The 19515-nt window shown below is 38.1% G+C and overlaps 1 protein-coding gene across 1 annotated transcript in view; it reads left to right on the forward strand.

Annotated features, from left to right (window-relative positions):
- Positions 1–19274, forward strand: part of ANO4 (anoctamin 4) — a 116153-nt gene extending 96879 nt beyond the window's left edge. Inside the window, exons 19-27 of the mRNA XM_053978136.1 lie at positions 1219–1330; positions 2399–2456; positions 5208–5305; positions 7676–7818; positions 8818–8970; positions 10266–10413; positions 12858–12977; positions 15987–16092; positions 18838–19274. Of these exons, the coding sequence (XP_053834111.1) occupies positions 1219–1330; positions 2399–2456; positions 5208–5305; positions 7676–7818; positions 8818–8970; positions 10266–10413; positions 12858–12977; positions 15987–16092; positions 18838–19029 (1130 nt within the window). The 3' untranslated portion in view covers positions 19030–19274. The remainder of the gene's footprint in view (positions 1–1218; positions 1331–2398; positions 2457–5207; positions 5306–7675; positions 7819–8817; positions 8971–10265; positions 10414–12857; positions 12978–15986; positions 16093–18837) is intronic.
- Positions 19275–19515: the final 241 nt, after the last annotated feature.

Here is a 19515-nt window from a genome sequence, read left to right on the forward strand (position 1 = left end):
TGATTACTTTCTGTTAGGCTGTCATCAAGGTAGGTCTGCTTTTTGCAGAAAGCACTTGTATGAAAATTCAGCAGGTCAAGTTTTTTTTAGATCCTGTTCAGACAGTTTTGTGATTTTTACTCTGGTGGCCTAAGGAACTGATTTGATCTGAATTACCTTTATCAGTGTAATAAACTCAAAGAAGAACTGTCAGCAAAAGTACATTGAGGACATTGAGGATGTCCTTCTTCAGCTTTTACATGACCTTTTTCAGAACTCACATATGTGCTCCTTCAGAGCATCACCATTGTCTCTGATGGGCATGTGGGCAAAGCTTCAGCTGCAGCAGCCTTGTTATAGTCAAACTTGGCCTTCCTGCAGACTGGCATCTAATGAAAGAGCAGCTCTATGTAAAGAGAATCAAGTTTATTGCTTTTTCTGTACTTCTAGTACTTTACTGGAGACTGCTTTGGAAGCAGTATATGATTACTATCATTATGATACTCAGAATCACCATTAGTAACTCCACTTCTCTGATTACTCCTGTTCACAGCAATGGTCAGCTAACAACAAGCTCCTGCCAGCTGGAAAGTAGTTCCAGAATATGGAACTGGTGTGTTGGCATGGACATTGTTTTGTTAACTTCTGTCTTGATATTTCTTGAGATGGAGAATAAGGGAACAATACCCAAAGTCTTCCCCTTTCCTGTTTGCCTTAGCCCATCCACTGAAAAATATTTTTTCTTGGGTTTTTGTGATGAGCTCCCTGGGACAAGGAAGGGGAGTCATGCAGTGGCACTCCACTGATATATGTGAGCAAATCCATGAAACAGGAGGATTTTCTTCAGTTCAGTGGGGCATCTCTAACAAAAAGGCATATAAATAGCTTTGGTGGAGTGGCAATGTCATTGTGGTAGGATACAGAAAAGGAAACAAGAAAAGAGCCTGAGCCTGTGAAGACCACTTAAATACAGGTGGGATGTTTAATATACACATTACCTCAACCACTTTATTACAGTCTCATACATATATGCAGACACCAGAACAGATTTCTAAGTCTCAACAAGCTCACTTGCTGAGTGCTGCTTCTGGATACAATTTCCTCTGTTAGGTTATATTTTGAAAACAGCAGGCTAATTTTAAAATATATTGCCAGCTCTTACAGGTGTGTGCAGCCTTTGTGCCAAGGGAAATTGATATTCTGAATAAGCCTCTGAAACTCTGATAATTTTCTTCACAGAGCAGCCTCGTACGGAATCGGAGTGGGAGAACAGCTTCACTCTGAAAATGTTTCTTTTTCAGTTTGTCAATCTGAACAGCTCTACCTTTTATATAGCATTCTTCCTTGGAAGGTAGGATTGATGTCTGCACACTCATATGTGCAAAATGAAGTAGAGAGAATAAATAAAATTGTTTGTAATGAAACAAAATGGACCATATTATCATACATATCAAAATGCAAATTCCATACTAGCAAAGCAGAACAGATTGCAGTTTTATACTCCTTTCAAAAGCCCAGAAACAGATGCAGTTTTCATTTCCTATCACCACATGGTCTCAATATTAACTTAACAATTTCACTATTGGAAACAGATGCATCTCACAATATTATACATGCAGGTCATTTCACTCTGTTTTTATGTGTGTTATTTGTACAGATAAATAAAGGAAAGGACAGGACAGGATAGGATAGGATAGGATAGGATAGGATAGGATACTTCACTTGGAAGGGAAGTGCTCTGATTACATGATCTGAACTGTTAAGAGTGAGTTATGAGCTATCATTTGGGGACTTTTCCCACATATATATTTATTATATCTATTATATTTTTATTTTATATTTTATATCCATGTATTTTTGTGTATTTCTGTATCTATCTAAATATATATTATTTGTATATCTCTTTCTGTCAGTCTCCTAAAAAAAAGACCTTTTCAGTAGAGAAGGTTTGAGTAGAAGAAACCATTAGTATGGATTATTTACTATAGGAAAAACTTTTGGGGAAAACACAGGAGAATAGTTAGAAAATTATGGTTTTTACTGAAAACTAAAATTTTCACTGATTTCACAGGAAGGCAGACATCACAGAGCATTTTATATTGTAAGGAAATGGACTGGCAGTTGAAAGCTATTTTCCAAACTGACATGAGCAGTTGCAGTCAGATTTTCCCTCTGCTCTGCCTATGTTGAATATCCAACAGCAGAGTGTTGGTATTGAAATAAAACTGAAATAAAAATATCTGTAGTCCTTCATGAGGATTATTCCAAGAATACCCATAAAACTTTTTACAGCATATCTTTTATACTTATACCAGTCACATTAAGATAACACCAGATTAAAATAAGAGTGTGAGCGTTCTTGTACTACTGTGAACAGACTGCTTACAACACATAGTTGACATATATTCCTGTTTTAAAGATTTACAGGACACCCTGGTGCCTACTTAAGGCTGATAAACCGATGGAGGCTGGAAGAGGTGAGTGCTCGATAACTGCACGCTGATTTATCTGCTGCCCACTGTTGCCATGAATGCAAGCAGAGGCAGACATGTAAATCTGCCTAGGCATTTTTGAGTGTGTTATTGGGTTTTATTGGTAGTGTCAATGGTGTGTCTAAGTCCACACCATTGACACTATCATCTGCTACAAAAGCATCTATACACATTTATATATATATATATATATATATATATATATATATAAGTATTCCCTTTTCAGTGCTAGCAGTTCTAGTGTTTGCATCACAAACAGTGGTATCAGATGGTTTAAAGATTCCTCACATTGGAAATATTTTATCCTTGGAATTAATCAAAATCAAATATGAATCTTATAACTTTTTGCTTCTGAAAAAAAATCCTTTCTTCTCAGCTTTTCTAGCCTTGCAGACCAGAGAGCGAAAATAATAAAGTAATGAATTAAAAATCCAGACACATAAAATGTATGTGAAATTTGACCAAAACAACTAAACTAACTTCCCAAATAAGCTACTGGCATAATGTCTCATGTCTATAAAATCAAATTAATATGAAAAGCAATGAGAGCTTGGCTTTGCAAGTTACTCAAGGACCAATTCAATTTTGTTTATTTTTTTAAATAAATATATTCAGAATTCAAAGCCCATTTGACAGTTATAGGAGATGAACAGCAGCAGTTTCTGGACCAGTCATTTACTTTCCAGTGCTGCTATGTGCACACTGAAATCCCATGGTTTCTTTCCTGCTTCACAGATGAATAATTGAAACAACTTTGCAGATAAATGACAAATGGTAAGTGGAAAATGCCTGCCAGCTTGAATTTTCAAACACATCTGGATACATAAATATTTTGGTTAATAAAGGCCATTCAAATATTAGCAAAACAAACAAAATTATTTGAATTTGAATTAAACCATCTTAATTTTGTAGAGAATTCTGTTCCTTCCAGGAAAGAAGACTTGATAAATGGGCAGACAGAATTTTGCTTAACATCCCTCCAAAATTTGGCTGAGGCTGAGCTGACCTAAAAACTTGCTGCTGTCAAAGGAAAAGAGTTCTGCTCTTCCTTTGAGTCCTGCCCCTGAGGCTTGCTCCTTCATCTTCCTCTGCACTGGCTCTCACTTGTCCAGCCCTGTGAGGAGCCTTGTATCAGCAGTAAGCTTCCTTCTTCTGGCTGAATTAGTCTTCTGCTGATTCAGTGGGCTGATTCATTTCACAGAGGGATCAGAGAACACAGAAAGAAATTCATCTTCCTGTAGGAGAAGAGATAGAAGGAAAAGAGAACCAGGTTTGTGAGGAAAGTGCAACAACAAGGTGTTACAGGTTGGGTCAGTTGCTGGTGAAAGCTACTCTTAGTAGTCCCTGTTTAGCTTTTCTCAGAGAAAAAAACAGTCTAATAATAATAAAAAAGGAGTCTAATAATAAAAAAGTCTTAATTTATTGACCTCTGCTAGGTCTTATTAGAACTAACCTGCTTCAGAATACCATGTCCAGATATCCCTCCAATACCCCTCTCTTCACCTGAATTTTGCCAAGTCTAAGACATTTAGTAACACTAGTCCAGTGTCCATGGACATGCTTAGTTTACATATTACTGATGTTATGGTTGTAACATTGCTGCTACTTCATTAACACTGCACCCACCTCTCTCAGGGTATATTCACTCGTGACCAAATCCTAAAAAACAGAAGGAAGATGATTTAATAATAATGACAGAGAAGTAAAAAAATTAAAACAAAAAAAAAAAAAACAAAAAAAAAAAAAACAGAAACAACAAAAAAAACCAATCCTGTCACCCTGTTAATCTAAAGAGATGCTAAATTAGGTCAGCAGAAACCTCAGCAGTTATCCAAGTTCTGAGAGCTGGATAATGAAGTATGTATAAGAAATTAATATCTAATTTTATTCCAGGTCATAACCAACTTTTCTCCCTAAAAGTTAGAGAGAAATAATTCCAGTTCTGTGACAGTGATTTGTTTGACTTATCTGTAATACCCAAGATTTTAAAATACAGTTTGAACTACACTGTTTGGATCTGCAAAGCCAATTGCACAAAATGCTGTTTGAGGGTAGAAAACTTTTGATCCCTTTCTGTTTGTTCCAATACCAGATAAAAAAACTACCTACATTTGTACTATCTGAAGATCTCTCCCAAAAGCAGCACCACAGCTTCAGTGTCTGGAGCCACTGCTAAAGCAAGCAAGCACTCAGCAAGAAACAGTAAGAATTGTTGCTGAGCAGAGAGAACTTTTTAGTTCTTCGAGAAGAGAACAGCTTTGCATGGTCTACTCAGTCGCAGATGTTAAATAGTACTCAATTAATAATTCTAGGTCTATCCTCTAGGCATCAGCTGTTTGGTTTATGTGCAGCCAGGAGGAATTTTCTCTCCATTCTTTGACTTGATGCACAGTCACCCTCCCCAGAAACAATTTAAATCAGTGGAGAAACTTGGTGGCCTTTGCCTCTGCCCTGCCTACAGTTGCTCAGCACGTTAGAAGCACTGCTTCAAAAACTGCATTGGTTTCAGTTGACTCTGACCTCTGCAGAGAATTAGGTGATAAGCTTTAAATGCTGATAGTATGATACAGTGTCATCTGTTCCCATGAGTTTACAATTCTTTGAAAAATAAGGAGAATGCATTTAATTTCATTTTAGTAAACGATCAACTATCATTTATAGCCTTTAAGAAATGCTTTAAAACTCAGTATAATTCCCATTTAACATTTTGTTTCCTTTTTTTTTTTTTTTCTGTAGTGCCACCCTAGTGGATGCCTTATTGATCTCTGTATGCAAATGGGTATTATAATGGTGTTAAAGCAGACATGGAATAATTTCATGGAATTGGGATACCCGTAAGTAAATATAAATCCTATACCTCTGTAGGTCACAGAATACTAAGTTTATGTTTTCCTTATCACCAGTTAATAAAAGCAAGATGCAGTAGTCATTACAGCAGAAAATCCCCCCAAGGGTACAGAACTCCAGATATATAGATGATGTTTGGGGCTTTTATCCACATTGGACACAGTTTGCAAAAGTGAAAGTGTAATATAAATATTAACAAATAAGTCCTACATGGGAAGTACTTGATTTTATTAAATTGTATTCTGTGTTCTAAAACTCCTTAAAAATAACGGTGTGACCACTATGTTTCTTACATGAAAAATATATGTATCATTTCTTAGCTATACTAGTAAGTTCTAAATTCTATTTTTGTTGGGTGATAAAAGATGCCTGAAAGAGCAGGTACGAGCTGGAAAAAATGCACTGCTGGCACATGCACTCTGAAAGATCGAGAAATGTACTGACTGGTAGGTAGACAAGTCCCCTTGTGATCTTCAAGGTAACATGAACCTGTGCCCTAGCTAAGAGGTTGGCAATTACTCATTTCCTATTGGTTTATTCCGTATTGATTAGTATTTAATGAGCATATTTTATATGATTAATATAGATTTAATATGATCAGTGTAGTTGGTGCAAGAGAGTGTGGATGGTCATCAAGGGAAATTAGCAAGTGTGAAAATCTAAGAGAGAGCTGACATTGTCAGAAAGTTTGTCCTTGCAAAGTTCAGAGGGATTTGCTATTTCTCCATCTTTCCTGGGCCTAGCACTGCTTGCCAGTATTTTGCAGCTGTTAGGGCTGCAGGGATTAGCTGGGATGAGCAGGAGGGAACAGTAGCAGCAGCATTGATCCTTTGCTTTCCATTCCCTACCACTTTTGCCAGTTTTCATTAGAACTCTCTGTTTTCTATTAATACAGATTTTGAAACTTAACAAAGAGCACAAAGAGAAATAAAAGAAGGTGATTGATAGAGATAGGAGGAGATTGTTTAGGAACAAGTGATTTAATAGGAATAAACTGCTTCAGGTGAAATGGATCTTCACTTCAGAGTCACAAGGAAAACCACAACATAAAAGACACAGTCACAACACTGTGAAATGCTTCAACTTATTCTGATGAGAGATGTGTTTGCTCTCCAGAGCCTTCAGTTCACCTTCTAGCCTTGAAATGCTGCAAGCAAGTGCATTTCTTTTTGTGTGAAAAACACGTTTCTGCTAAGAGCTTGATGGCAGCCAACACAATGTGGATGGCCAGAGGGCTTGGAGGCAACCCTGCCATCTGTACCTGAATTCAGTTGAACTGCACTCAATCTCACCTACACTTCTTTAAGGAAGATAGGAAAAGCTGTAATCTTTCTGATAAATTACATAAATGGAAAAATAATCTCTGAGATTCAAGAAAACAAGCAGCTGTCCAAACCTTTTTCCAAATCCAATGACTATTTGTAGTCACTTTGCACCACTCACAGACGAGACCAGGCCACTGTGAGGGCAAGAAGTGAAGCATTGTCAGGAAAAGGACTGAATTATTTGGGTGATCTATCATGTTTTTTCTCACTGAGACAAAGTGGCCAATCACATCTTCAGAGAAAATCTCTGTCATTGTGGTTTGGGTTTTTTTTTGCTCTTGTACTAACTCTTAACTAGTGTCCTTTGTTGGCCAAACCAGTGCAACTCCCTGAAAAGGTGTGAGAATTCATTTCACTTTTGGCTCACTGCCTTTCACAGTGGTCTTACACATGCATTTCTTTGGGAACAGTATCTTCCCCTGATGTCCAGTACAGGTCCCCCATTTGCCGAGGTGGAGGTAGCTCCTATGTCAGCCATCCATCTCTCAGCCACCATGTGTTGTCTGTAGTTCAGACATTTCTTTCTGCTTCTTTCTCCTCTGAATGTTTGGCTGCAGACACCATTCAGGGCTGCCTTTTCCTTCCAGACTTGCCCAGAGACTGTTATCCTGCACACTGTAGAGCCATGCAGAGATGCCAGCTGACACACGAGGAAAGAATCAAGTGGCATTAGCACTCTTATTTACTGAGCTCAGTATCTCCACGCAGCATTGCATTCTGCCACATAAACAAACCCTGAAGTGATTTGGCATTCTGTGCAGAGAAAAAGAAGTAAATAAATAATAAAAATAGTTAAAAATCCTTTCACCATTTTAACAACACATAGGCTGGGATTACAGCTCATCAGCTGTATCTGTTTTCATACCTATTATGCTGTGTCATCAGCCACATGTATTACTAATGCTCTATTTTCCTGTACATTGGGAAATGAATTTTGCAGCATATGTTGTGCCCACTTAACCTCTTCCAATTTTGTGATAAATAGCCATTCATATTCTTTACTTTGTTTCTTTTATTTAATTTAAAATGTAGGCTAATTCAAAACTGGTGGACCAGGAGAAAACTACGGCAAGAATACGGCACACAGGGAAAAACAAGCTTCCCACAGTGGGAAAAGGACTACAATCTGCAGCCCATGAATGCTTATGGACTCTTTGATGAATACCTAGAAATGAGTATGGCTCTAACCTTCGTTCTCTCTCTTTCACTATATTTTAATGTTGTTGGTTTTTTGTTGATGTGGGCTGGTGAATTCTTTTAATTGTCACTATATGAAGCTAAGGAGACTGCAAAAAGGTTTTCATTCTCACAGATCAGGTGAGGAATGGGAGTAAGTTTTTAAGAACCAAACCAATGTAGTTAAGCACACTGCTGATGGTTTGCTAACCTCCCATCTATGAAACACTTCCCATTCTGGATTTGTTTTCCAAACCAGAGCCCAGTTCTTTATCTGCATACATTTCTGAAGAACTTTGCTGTTATTTTCTAAAGAAAGTTGTCTTGTGTTTTTACTTTGAAGTGCATGGTACAGACCAGCATGCTTGTTTATGTTTAAAATCCTCCCTCATTTACTACCTCACATTTACAAAGTTACTTACTGCCAAAAGGCACTGCTCTATCCAGAGGAGAGAGGAGAATAACTGCTCAAAAATATATTAAAAAAACATGAACTTTTGCCCTATGTGACTGAACTGCATATGTCATGATTGGCTTTTTTCCTTTTCTCCCTCACACAATTCTTTTCAAATTAATGGGAAATCTGATACTCTGAAAACCTACCTCTAGAAACTTAAAAAGAATTTCAAACTGCTTCCCATCTGAATTATTAAAAGGAATGTATTCATCCCTAATCTTTGCAAGTATTGAGAGATCCTAGTTGATGCTGGAATAAAAATGTCCATTTCTAAAAGCACAGTTTGTTCACTTCAGAACTTCATTCCAAATTAAAAAATTTAGATGGTACTGTCCACCATTCCAGGGTCTTTTCATTCTTTCTTCTGACTTTTGACAAGGATTTGCTGTACAACTGCCACTAGACTATTATATAGTATGACATAATAATGAGTGTCTGTATACTTTGTACATTCTGCTTATTTGCATACACTGTTTGGTATCTTAGACATTGGGGTTGGATCCTAACAGTTATTCTGTGATATTTCATTTTTTTTCCCCAGTTCTTCAGTTTGGGTTCACAACCATTTTTGTGGCAGCTTTTCCACTGGCACCACTTCTGGCCTTACTAAACAATATTATTGAAATTCGGCTTGATGCTTACAAATTTGTTACTCAGTGGAGAAGACCTTTAGCTTCAAGAGCCAAAGATATAGGTGAGCTCTTTGTGTGGTGTTTGTTATATATATGTGTTAGTTGTCAAAGCTTTGACCACTTCAAGCAAGAGCAGATTAAGGTATTTTCAATCATTTTCACCCCTCGACTTTTCAAAAAACTTCAAGTATCTGGTGCCAATCTACTTATGCAATTAATAGTCTATAAACTTTTAATGATTTTCTGGGGGACTTAACAGCCAAGGTGTAAAGTGATCAGTGTTCTCTGCAGGTGCTTTGTTGTGGCAGATACACTGTGCAAACACATGCTCTTGCTCAACTTGAATATAATAACCAGACAGATCAGATGAAACATGAAAGTCAAGTTAAAGTGGCCACCATCCTGTAAGGAACCTGTATGTTTCATATTTACCTGGCCAAAACCCAGCTACCCTGTGACTCAGGGGCCGTGCCCACCGGGTCCCTGGTGGGTCAGACAGGGTGGGTCTGGATCCCAGCAGACAACTTGCTCTCAGTGAGTCACACCTGCATTGCTAAACACAAGGTCCACATAACTCCGAGGTCATCCAGCCACACACTATTGCAAAGGATATCTGAACTTATTTTGACTACAAATCTCTTCAGTCCTTGCAGTATGCAAAAGCACAACACCTTTAGGAAGAACTCGAAAACAAAATCATCTGGCCAGTGCTGAATCTCTGGTGTTTTCAGAGGGGTAAATAGGAAATCACACTAACCAACTGCATTGCAAAAATCCCTAGCCCACACCAAGAAATAGCAGAAGATCAGGCTTTGTGCTCTTAGAACGTTCTACCATGTGCCTAAAGTCTGTGTCTGATTAAAGCTTTGAATAAGAACAGTGTGAATCTGTGGGTTCTGGCACAAGCCTGGACAACAGCCGTACATGGTATACACTACAGACAAAATTTGTAAAAAAAGCAGTTCTATAATGTAATTAATAGAAGCACAGAAGAAAACTTTTTTTTCATGTTGATTCAGATGTGATTTCTCAAAATAAATTGCATTCTAGCAAAGTTTCAGGGTCAATTCAATGCCTCATTAAATCAATGGGTATGTCTAACCTTCCTTTGGTGTGATTCACAGTGATGAGAACTGTGATGAGCTGTTCAATAAGAAAATTTATTTTTACTTTTACTTTATTTTTACTTATTTTATTTATCCAAGAGTCATCAGTAAAAATTTTTACTGGTGACTCTTGGATAAAAACTACATTAAAACCCCTTGTGCAGTGGGGAAAACTACTTCAGATCATGCAGTATTTCAGGCACTTTGGTTCTTGTTTTTCCTGGAGCAAACATACTGTCTTTGTTGAACAGGCATCTGGTATGGGATCCTGGAAGGCATTGGAATTCTTTCAGTTATCACAAATGCATTTGTTATAGCAGTGACATCAGATTTCATCCCTCGCCTTGTTTATGCTTACAAATATGGACCTTGTGCTGGCCAAGGAGAAGCAGGACAAAAGTAAGGCTCTTTTTTTTGGGGGGGGAGGGGATGGGGGGAACAGATGTGCATGAAAATCACTTACTACTTGAATAGATAGAATATTACTGTCTGTGTATGTTCTGATTCCACTAAACCAAATGTATTGTTTGTGTTTAGGCAACAGATACCAGCCATAGGTACTGATGCTCTGCATATTCACAGAACGGGTTGCTGAGTGACTGTGAGGTTACTTCAAGGCAAACATGGCAGAGCTATTTCAGAGATTTTGTGTGTGTGACAGGATGCTGCCCAAGCTGTACTTCCCAGCTGGTAGTACATGGATATAATCCTGTTTTTTTTCTGAAGCAATGCTGATATGAATCAGTAAAGAATTTGTTGAGCATCTTAAACTTGTACACTGGGTTTTTTTCCTGATGTAATATTAAGCATGTATTACTTTAAAAAGTAGTGTCTAGCAAGAGGAAGAAATTTCCAACTAATACATCAATATATACTTACAGAGAAAAGCAATTCCTTTTTCTTCTAAAACTAGAGTTCTTAGATTAAATCTTCCAGGAGACATTGGTGATCTGAATCCCTGCTGCCTAAGTGGATTTGCTTTCAGTGTTGCTAAACACTGAGATTATATTAGTATGTGCACACTACCAGCAAGCATGAGATAGTTACTGCCCGGTCGCTTGTGAAATCTCAGCTGCTGGTCTCCGGGAAGGTCACTGAATCCAGCCAAACACAGACACAGTTTGCAAATACTCTAGCAGTGCCATTAGCAAGGAACCCTGCTGTTCAAAGAAACCCAGGCTAAACAGTAGACAGTGACAGAGAGCTTGCATTCTGCTATTGGACATATGGCAGATTGATTTTTTTATTCCCTTATGCAGCAAGTGAGTTCATCTGTTGCTGCCTTTTTGACATCTTTTGCCTGTCGATACATTTAATCATACTGAGGGAAGAAGGGCATCTGGTGCGGCAGCTCCCAATTAGCAGATCTGGTAACTTCTGTCCTGCAAGGATTTGGGTGTTTTAGCTGGGGCTAGGGAGGATGTTCTGTTTACTTTCATGAAGAGTTAAAATGCCTTCAGGGGCAAAGTGGTCTGGTACCACTTGTTCCTGAGCATGTGCCTCTGCTCGTGCCATTATAAAGATCTACAGGATATTGTGGCACTGTAAGCAACTCATTGCTAAGGAAAGCACGAGGAAGGATTTTCTCAGGACCACTGTGGATGAAAAAACAACACCTTTAGAAATATTTCTCTTAAGACTCAAATATGACTCAGTGGCTTTGAAACTAGGTCTGCACAGGGGAAGTAGTTTGGCTCACCGTTTGGCTCTTATCTTCTTTTCACAAACCTCTAGTACAATGTTTTCACACTTCTGCTGCTTTTTTGAGTGAATATCTAGATGAAGCCATCAGATAGTAATATTTTGAAGGAGCTAACCTGTATTTAAACTGTTTATGTCAGCATTCTAAATAATGTTATTAGTAAGTACTGTTACAAAAGCAGGAAAGTATTCAAAAATCCACAGGAATAGTGAGTTTTCTCAAATTAAGGTGTGAAGACCATCTGTTATTGAATAGTTAAAAGAGAGAGGTACTCTTTTCTTTCAAAAAATGTCTGTACGTATTAGATCCACATGACACACAATGATACTAGAAAAACACTGTAATTAAATTAAGTTCCAAATGTAATCCGTATGGAGACAAAGCCAGATGGTGTTTGAATATAATTTCTCAAAGACTGTAAAGTCCATATTTAGAAAAACCCAACCCAAAACCAAAACCCCCAACCCTTACGGTGCATTATTATTATACTCTGCACCAAGATGAGTTGTGTGCCAATACTTACCTGTGTTTGCATGCAGTTAGTGCAGCATGAACAGCACAACACATTTTGGCCAGATCTCTTCAGCTCTACTAACACCAAACTTGAGCCTTCTATTGACATCCACAGCCCTTCAACAGGGGACATAACTTCTCCTACTCAGTGTTCTCTAAATTTTGCCTCACAGTATTCAGTCACCCTGGGATCTTCCAGAATGGAGTTCCTCTGATTAACTGGACATTTTTGAAAAAGCTGTTTTAAGTGTATTATCTTTCCATCTGATTTAGTCTCCCTTTGTGCAAGTACCATGAGTGTAACAGTGGGGATATTTTGATTATCTTCCTAACACTCCTCATTATTTTCTCTGCCCCTATTGTTCACCATTTAGGTGACTTTTCAAAAGTAACCAGTCCCAATCTTCACCATTCCTTCTCCCATATAAATCTACCATTGCTTCACTTTTATTGTTCATCTGACCTACTTTAGCACTTCTTTTATATTGCCTCAACATCCCTTTCAAATATTAATAAGCATCAAAATGGTACTTTTGGATTTTATGAAACCCAAAGGACATCCTCCTGGGTGCAACAGTTAATGGAAAAACCTTGCTGTGTCCTGCTGACAGCATTTTGTCCCCTCTAGGTGTATGGTTGGCTACGTTAATGCCAGTTTATCAGTATTTCTGGTGTCTGACTTTGAAAACCGTTCAGAGCCAACATCAAATGGAAGTGAATTCTCTGGGTCACCATTAAAATATTGCAGGTAAGTTTCTGGTCAACATACTTCTCTGCTTTAGGACATTGAAATGGAGAAGCATCATAATAAACCTGGAGTTAAAACTAATTTTTAGAAGTTAAAAATGGAAAGTTTTAACTGTGCTGTTCAGGATCATGCTCTTCCTGGTACTGTTTGGTTGTTACCTGCATGATTCCTTCCTCAGATAAAAGATTAGCCAAAAAGCTGGTATCTGGAGGGTGTCCTATTGCAGGATTTTTATGGTGTCATAGCTTGACTCAGACACAATCATCATGGATAAATATGGTATCAAAGGGCCAGTAATAGGTGCCTGACTACTTAGGTACCAGTGAGACCCAATTGTGATAAGATGATATCACAGGACATGGTCAGGAAGTCAAGATTGCACAGGAGAGGCCACACTGAGAGATTTCATAGGTCTGACAGACATAAAAAGGCTCTGTCGTAAGCTGTCTTTACGAAACCTCAAATCCAGCATTTCCGAATTGTTGAATTGTTAATATGTTTATGTCATTGCTTACTGGTGTAATTATTAGTAATAACCATATATTTGTGGTTTGAATCAAAGGAAGATGAGCAGTTAATTATCTGCACGTCTTTGTCCTCAACAAAAGATTGGAGAAATTGCAGTCTGAGAAAAGCCTGTAATGGCAGATTTGCACCTGAGCGAATTTAATGGCCAAAAACCTCAAGGGTCTATATAAAAGGTCTTAAATAGTGTCCCAACCAAAAATACCAAACAAATACAGCTACCATTTTTTAATTGCAATGTTACATTACAAGCATGAGACCTGGTAGCCTTTTAGCAGATATTTAGTCCAAATATTTTTCACTGTGAAGAATTAAAATATCCTTTTATGAGTGCCTAAAGATCAAAAGATACTCTGTGATACCGCAAAGGTCTGTGGTAGAGCAAAAGTCAGTGATACTTGCAATATTGGGATGTTTTTATGAATAGGAAGAATTTTGAGTGGTATAGCATAATAAATGGGGGGAGGGAGTGGCATCTATGCTTCCATTCAATTAGCTGATATTTAAGACTATTGCAACTTCTTTGGCAGAAAGAGTATTCCAGTGCTGAATTCACTTGTGGAGCAGAACCACAGTGAGAATATTCCATTCCACATTATTTGCTATAGCATTATTTAATAATTTTTTGTCACTCTGACCATTCTCTTCCCCCCCTTCAATTCCTTTCTTCCCCAGCTTCTAGCATGAAGTTGCTGCCCCTTAAATTTGATGATGGAAATCCCACAATAGAAAAAAAAATTGTCTGCTCAATATCGCCTAAACAGAACACTATTAAATTTGGTGTAATAAATCTCCAAAAGATATATCTGTCCTTTTGGGAGACACTGAATTGTTATGCTGTTATGTATATCTACCCTTGAAAGAAAATTAACATTCTTTATCTGAGTTTATCAGCTTCTTACCAAACTACATTCTGCTAAAGCATCCGTCATTTTAATTGCACTTCAAGGCAGATATTGATAGGCAGGTAAGGAAATATTACGTTCTACTGTGTAATAGTGTAGGCATTTTTCCAGGAAGGCAGTTTGTCTGAAAAAAAAGTCCCAGTTAACTTCTGGTGGCCTGGAACACAGATAGTGTTGTGCTATTCTGGTTGTTTATAAAAGGTTTCCCCATTTTTTCATGTATAACAATGGATTCCTAGCGAGCAAAAAAAAAAAAGAAAATATATACTCTAGTGGGACTTGGTCCAAGGATTTCTCTTTTTGGGATGCTTAGGATAAGACATCCTAAACTATGAAGTCAGAATGCTACTTGCACAAGGAAAGATATTCTCAGTTTTTAGAACTTATTTTAGAAATACCGCAGTTTCTGAGAGATTTGATGCTGACTAAAATGTCAAGACAGTTTATTTCAGTTTGTATAGTATCCTCTGCAACCTAAGAAGGTGAAGCTTCATGAAGAAATACAGATTATCATAGAGATCAAATAATGTTTATTTCTTTTATTCATCTGCATTTTCATTAGTTTCTTAAAACTAACTTAGTGATCAACCTGTATTATTTACTATGGTATTTTCAATATTTTTTTTGCAGTGGGTTTTCTGTCCCATCTAGGAAACAGATGAAGAAGCGAACAATTTTTACACTGCTTTTAAATAAGGTTTCCACAGTTCTACTTAGAATTAACAAACTGCTAGCAAAAATGGACTCCAGAATGTGTGACTTAAACAGATTCATGGTTTGTAAATACAATCTTGGATCCAACTTTCCCAATAGAGAGCTACAATTAAATTTTAGAAACCTAAAGTCTTCCAATTAACACTGTGAGAAATGACACTAGATCACTTTCTCACATGGTCCTCACCTCTTGATATACCGAGAGGTGCAGTGCTGGCTCTTCTGAAGTCAGGATGAGTCATGTTTTACACCAGGGGTGGCCAACTAATTGATCAAGGGCCAGGTGGAGTCCATGGGGCATTTTTATATGGATTTTGGGAGACCTATCAGACTGACAAACCTGGGGACATTTATGGGTTTAAAATGTCCTTGAATAAAGGGAATAAAGTGTCCCTTAAAAGAGCAGAGCATGCCACCCTTCTCCAAGTTCTGAGGAGTTGCCTGAAAGGTACATGTCATGCTGCCAAGGGAGATGCTGTAGAGTCAAAGCACCTCCCATCCTGTGTATTTGTTTTCTTCAGACAGACACTGGTTTGGGTGCTTTGTACCCAATTTCCATTAGAACTTCTGGAATGCATCTTACTGGTAGGTTTCAGCTGAAAGTAAGTCCATTTTCATGAAGAAAAGCGTGGTGAGTGGAGGTGATCAGCATGCTTGCTTCAAAAGCAGACACCTGACCTGAAATCAAACACTGGCACAGGCCCAGCTTTAGAAGCAAGCAGCATTAGGGTAACCTGTGCAGTTCGGACTGAGCTCATTTTTGGTGCAGAGAATGTAATGATCAAGAGAAGATAAGTTTTGGTTTTGCCTTTGCCCAGGCAGCAGTGCAGAGCTTGCCATCTCCCATACTGTGCTTGTCTTTCAGGTACAGGGACTACCGAGACCCTCCGCACTCCCCAGTGCCCTACGGTTACACGCTGCAGTTCTGGCACGTCTTAGCAGCACGCTTGGCCTTCATTATTGTGTTTGAGGTCAGTGACCATTCAGGTGGCAGAACAAAACCAAAAAGAATACAATGAAAAGGATTCAATATCTTTGTCTATGTTCATAATATTAGTATTTACTGTCAGTATCTCAGATGTCTTTAAGGCAAACCAAAGGAGATAATACCAACTTCACATGACTGGTATTCCCATGCTGATTTTGAAAAAGAGAGCCAGAAGGGTAGAAAAATAGGATGAGATGATTTACCAAAAAAAAAATACAGCTCTTAAGGCCTAATTTCAAGTGCCTGAATATCCCCACCAGAATCCAACATCTCTCCAGCACAAGTTTGAAATTCCTTTTACACTGTGAAGAAGCCAAAGAAGGAGCATATGATTTTAAAAAACTCTTTACTTAATCCTCTGCTCTGAAATCATAGCAACCGGGCATTCAACACAGATATGGAAACTGCAGTCACCATACTGGCATATGGTGTAATGTTCATGAGCACATACTGCATTCTGGCTCACAGAAGAGTGTAAATTCATTCTGAACTGAGCTTTCAACACAGCTCTTTGGGTAACGCAACAGAAGCATTTACGTTAGAGCAACGGTGGAGAAGAAGCATTTTCTAGATTATTATTTCTATTCTTTGTGGCTCAGCAGAAGCCCAAGGACTTCAGCAAATTCCCCATGACTGCAATTTTCAGACCTTCCCCAGTGAAGGAGTATGGCACTGCAGGTTGGGCTCACTTCTTCCTTTATACTGGGTAACTTATTAGCAGTTGGTTTCCAAGGAGATAATTTCTTCCATCATCTGTTCCACACACAGGGAAATATTAAGGGAAAGAAAGAGAGAAAGATTTGATAGAGGCTGGCTGAGCTTAATCTCTTCTAGTTTCATGAGCAGTCAGTACTGAAAGTCAGGGTATGCAAGTCCAAAAAGGACTACAAGAATGATCTTGTCAGGTCAGGCTAAGAATTTTGAAGACTGAAGAGAGTCTGGCCTCTTGATACACACTTGACATAAAGACAGCCCAGCGTAGGCACAAAGAGAAGTGAGGCAAGAAAAATAAGCCCTTGTCGCCCTGTTCTTTTAAAAGTTTTAAAGTTCTTTTAAAAGTTTTCTATGCCTTCTGATGTTTACATATTTCTACTAGAGTTCTCACACGCTGTTCATGTAAATAATGATTATTTTGCATTCTTCTTTGTAAGAAGAGAGAATTAATGGACTGTTGGTTTAACCAGTGTGGTTGGAGGGGTGGCAATTTCACTCTCCAATCCACTGTCACTTTTAGAATTCTATATATTGCAATGTCAGAAATAAAACTTTCTCTTTTCCTTCTTTTACATCTTGAGTGAATGCATGAGTTATTTTGTGTCATAGCGCAACAAGCCCTGTTCAAGTCTCAGTGTCTAACCAAATTTGTGACCAACTGTGGAATAACATTTAGTGTCTGCCTATCACCAGGCACATCTGAGTTGATTTTACTTTGTCTCAACCAAAGCCATAGACTGGCTCATATCTGCCTCCCTCAACATGAGCCACTCTGCTTATGGACCCTGCAAACTATAACTGTAAAATTATAACTATAACTTAACTATATATATGAAATCAAAAAGGTAATTGCAGCAGAAACCACAACCTTTTTATTTGAAAATAAAACGGTTGTATTGTGATTGCTGCAGTGCTTACAATAAAGATTGCACAAAGAGATGGGGTATTCAAGGTAGGTTTTTTCATAAATTAAATAACTGCCTAGGCTCAGGCCCCTTTTTGGCACTCTGAGAGTGGTTTGCTTTGGATAACTTAACCTCCTTTTAAAACAAAAAAGTATTTCCTATCACTTCAAAAGGAATTCTTTGTCCAGGCTAAACTGACAGAAGAAGCTTTTTTTTTTCTCTTTTTAGGTTTGGCAAAAAAAAAAAAATCCCAGCAGTTAGAGTATTGTGAGTTTATTTATCATGAGGGAAGAATACATGAGAAAACATTTTACATCCTCTTTTCAGTAGCTTTCAAAAGAAGGGTTCTGCTTAGAGAAGAAGAAGAAATACCTTTATTTCTCCAATCTAGAATATGTGTCCTTTCTGAGATGGAGGATTCTGCTGTTTATCTGTTCCTCCTCTTAAGTGAAGTGAATAAATCTACAAGCAGCATTTTTGATCAAACAGAAAAGGATGCTCCTGCAATCCTCGGGCATCAAACTCAAGTTTTGCTGGGTCACGCCTAAAATAGGAGGGACAAAGGATCAGTCAACTTGTATTTAATTGTGCTGTTTGCTAAATGGGAATATGTCTTTTGATAAGAGACACAGTGTAAGAAAAAATGTTTAGGTTTTGTTTTGTATAGATACATTACTGCTTTTGTATCGATACACTACTTCAAATTTTGATGTGTTTATGGCAACAGGAAAGTGTTACATCATTTAAACCTCCTCTTCCTGCAGAGCAGAAACTAATACCAGTACTAATACCAGGCTCTGTCCAAACAACCTTACAACAAATCATGACCTCTGAGTCATTGAACACACAGGTCATAGAACAGTTTTGAGGCTTTATTTCAACCCACCTGCTCATAATTTCTGCTGTGACCCACACTCCACTGTCTTTGGCTGGAGTTCTTGGGGGGAAAAAAACTTCATTTTTTTTTTTCTTAAAATTTAGTAATGGATTTAGTTTAAACACAGCATCTCTCTGCATATCGGAAAGAGATGGTTTTCAGAAGATACAAAAAGTACTTGTTTTCTTCCTGAGGTTTTACATTTTTCTTTCCTTTTTTTTTGTGTTCACAGCACCTTGTCTTTTGCATAAAGCATCTGATCTCCTACTTAATTCCAGATCTTCCAAAAGATCTGAGAGATCGAATGAGGAGAGAAAAGTACCTGATTCAGGAAATGATGTATGAAGCTGAGCTAGAACGTCTGCAAAAAGAGCGGAAGGAAAGGAAAAAGAATGGAAAATCTTATCACAATGAGTGGCCATGACAGGATGAGGAAGAAACTGCTTAAAAGAAGACCATTTGCTTAAAAGAAGATAAGAACTCTTGTTTATAATAACAATCCTGGTTTTCTACAGCAGAGAGTGCATTGAAAAGAATAGTCAGTGATGTTGTGTGCATTTAGCACGTGTGCCCCTCTTCAACAGGGTGGATTTTGTTGTAAGCCTTTTGAAATTAGAGGTGTTTCCAAGGCTTAGTCTTCTCTAGAGCTGATGTCAACATGAGCACATCAGATCAATACTAAGTCTCTGCACTCTTGCCAGGAAGCTCCCAGGCCCTGACTAAAATTTTAGGCCCTGAACTTCAAAGCAGTTGCAAAATTTCCAGTGCTTTACAGAACTTGGTGATCTTATGGCTCATTCTCATGAAGTTGCTACTTCATAAACAGCGACTGCACCTTGGCAACATGGCAGTGTTTGTCTGTGTGTGTGTGCACCACCTGCAGCACGTGCATGGCAGCGTTGCTCTCTTC

The sequence above is a fragment of the Vidua macroura genome, chromosome 5, assembly GCF_024509145.1.
Source record: "Vidua macroura isolate BioBank_ID:100142 chromosome 5, ASM2450914v1, whole genome shotgun sequence".
In the NCBI taxonomy this organism is placed as follows: Eukaryota; Metazoa; Chordata; class Aves; order Passeriformes; family Viduidae; genus Vidua; species Vidua macroura.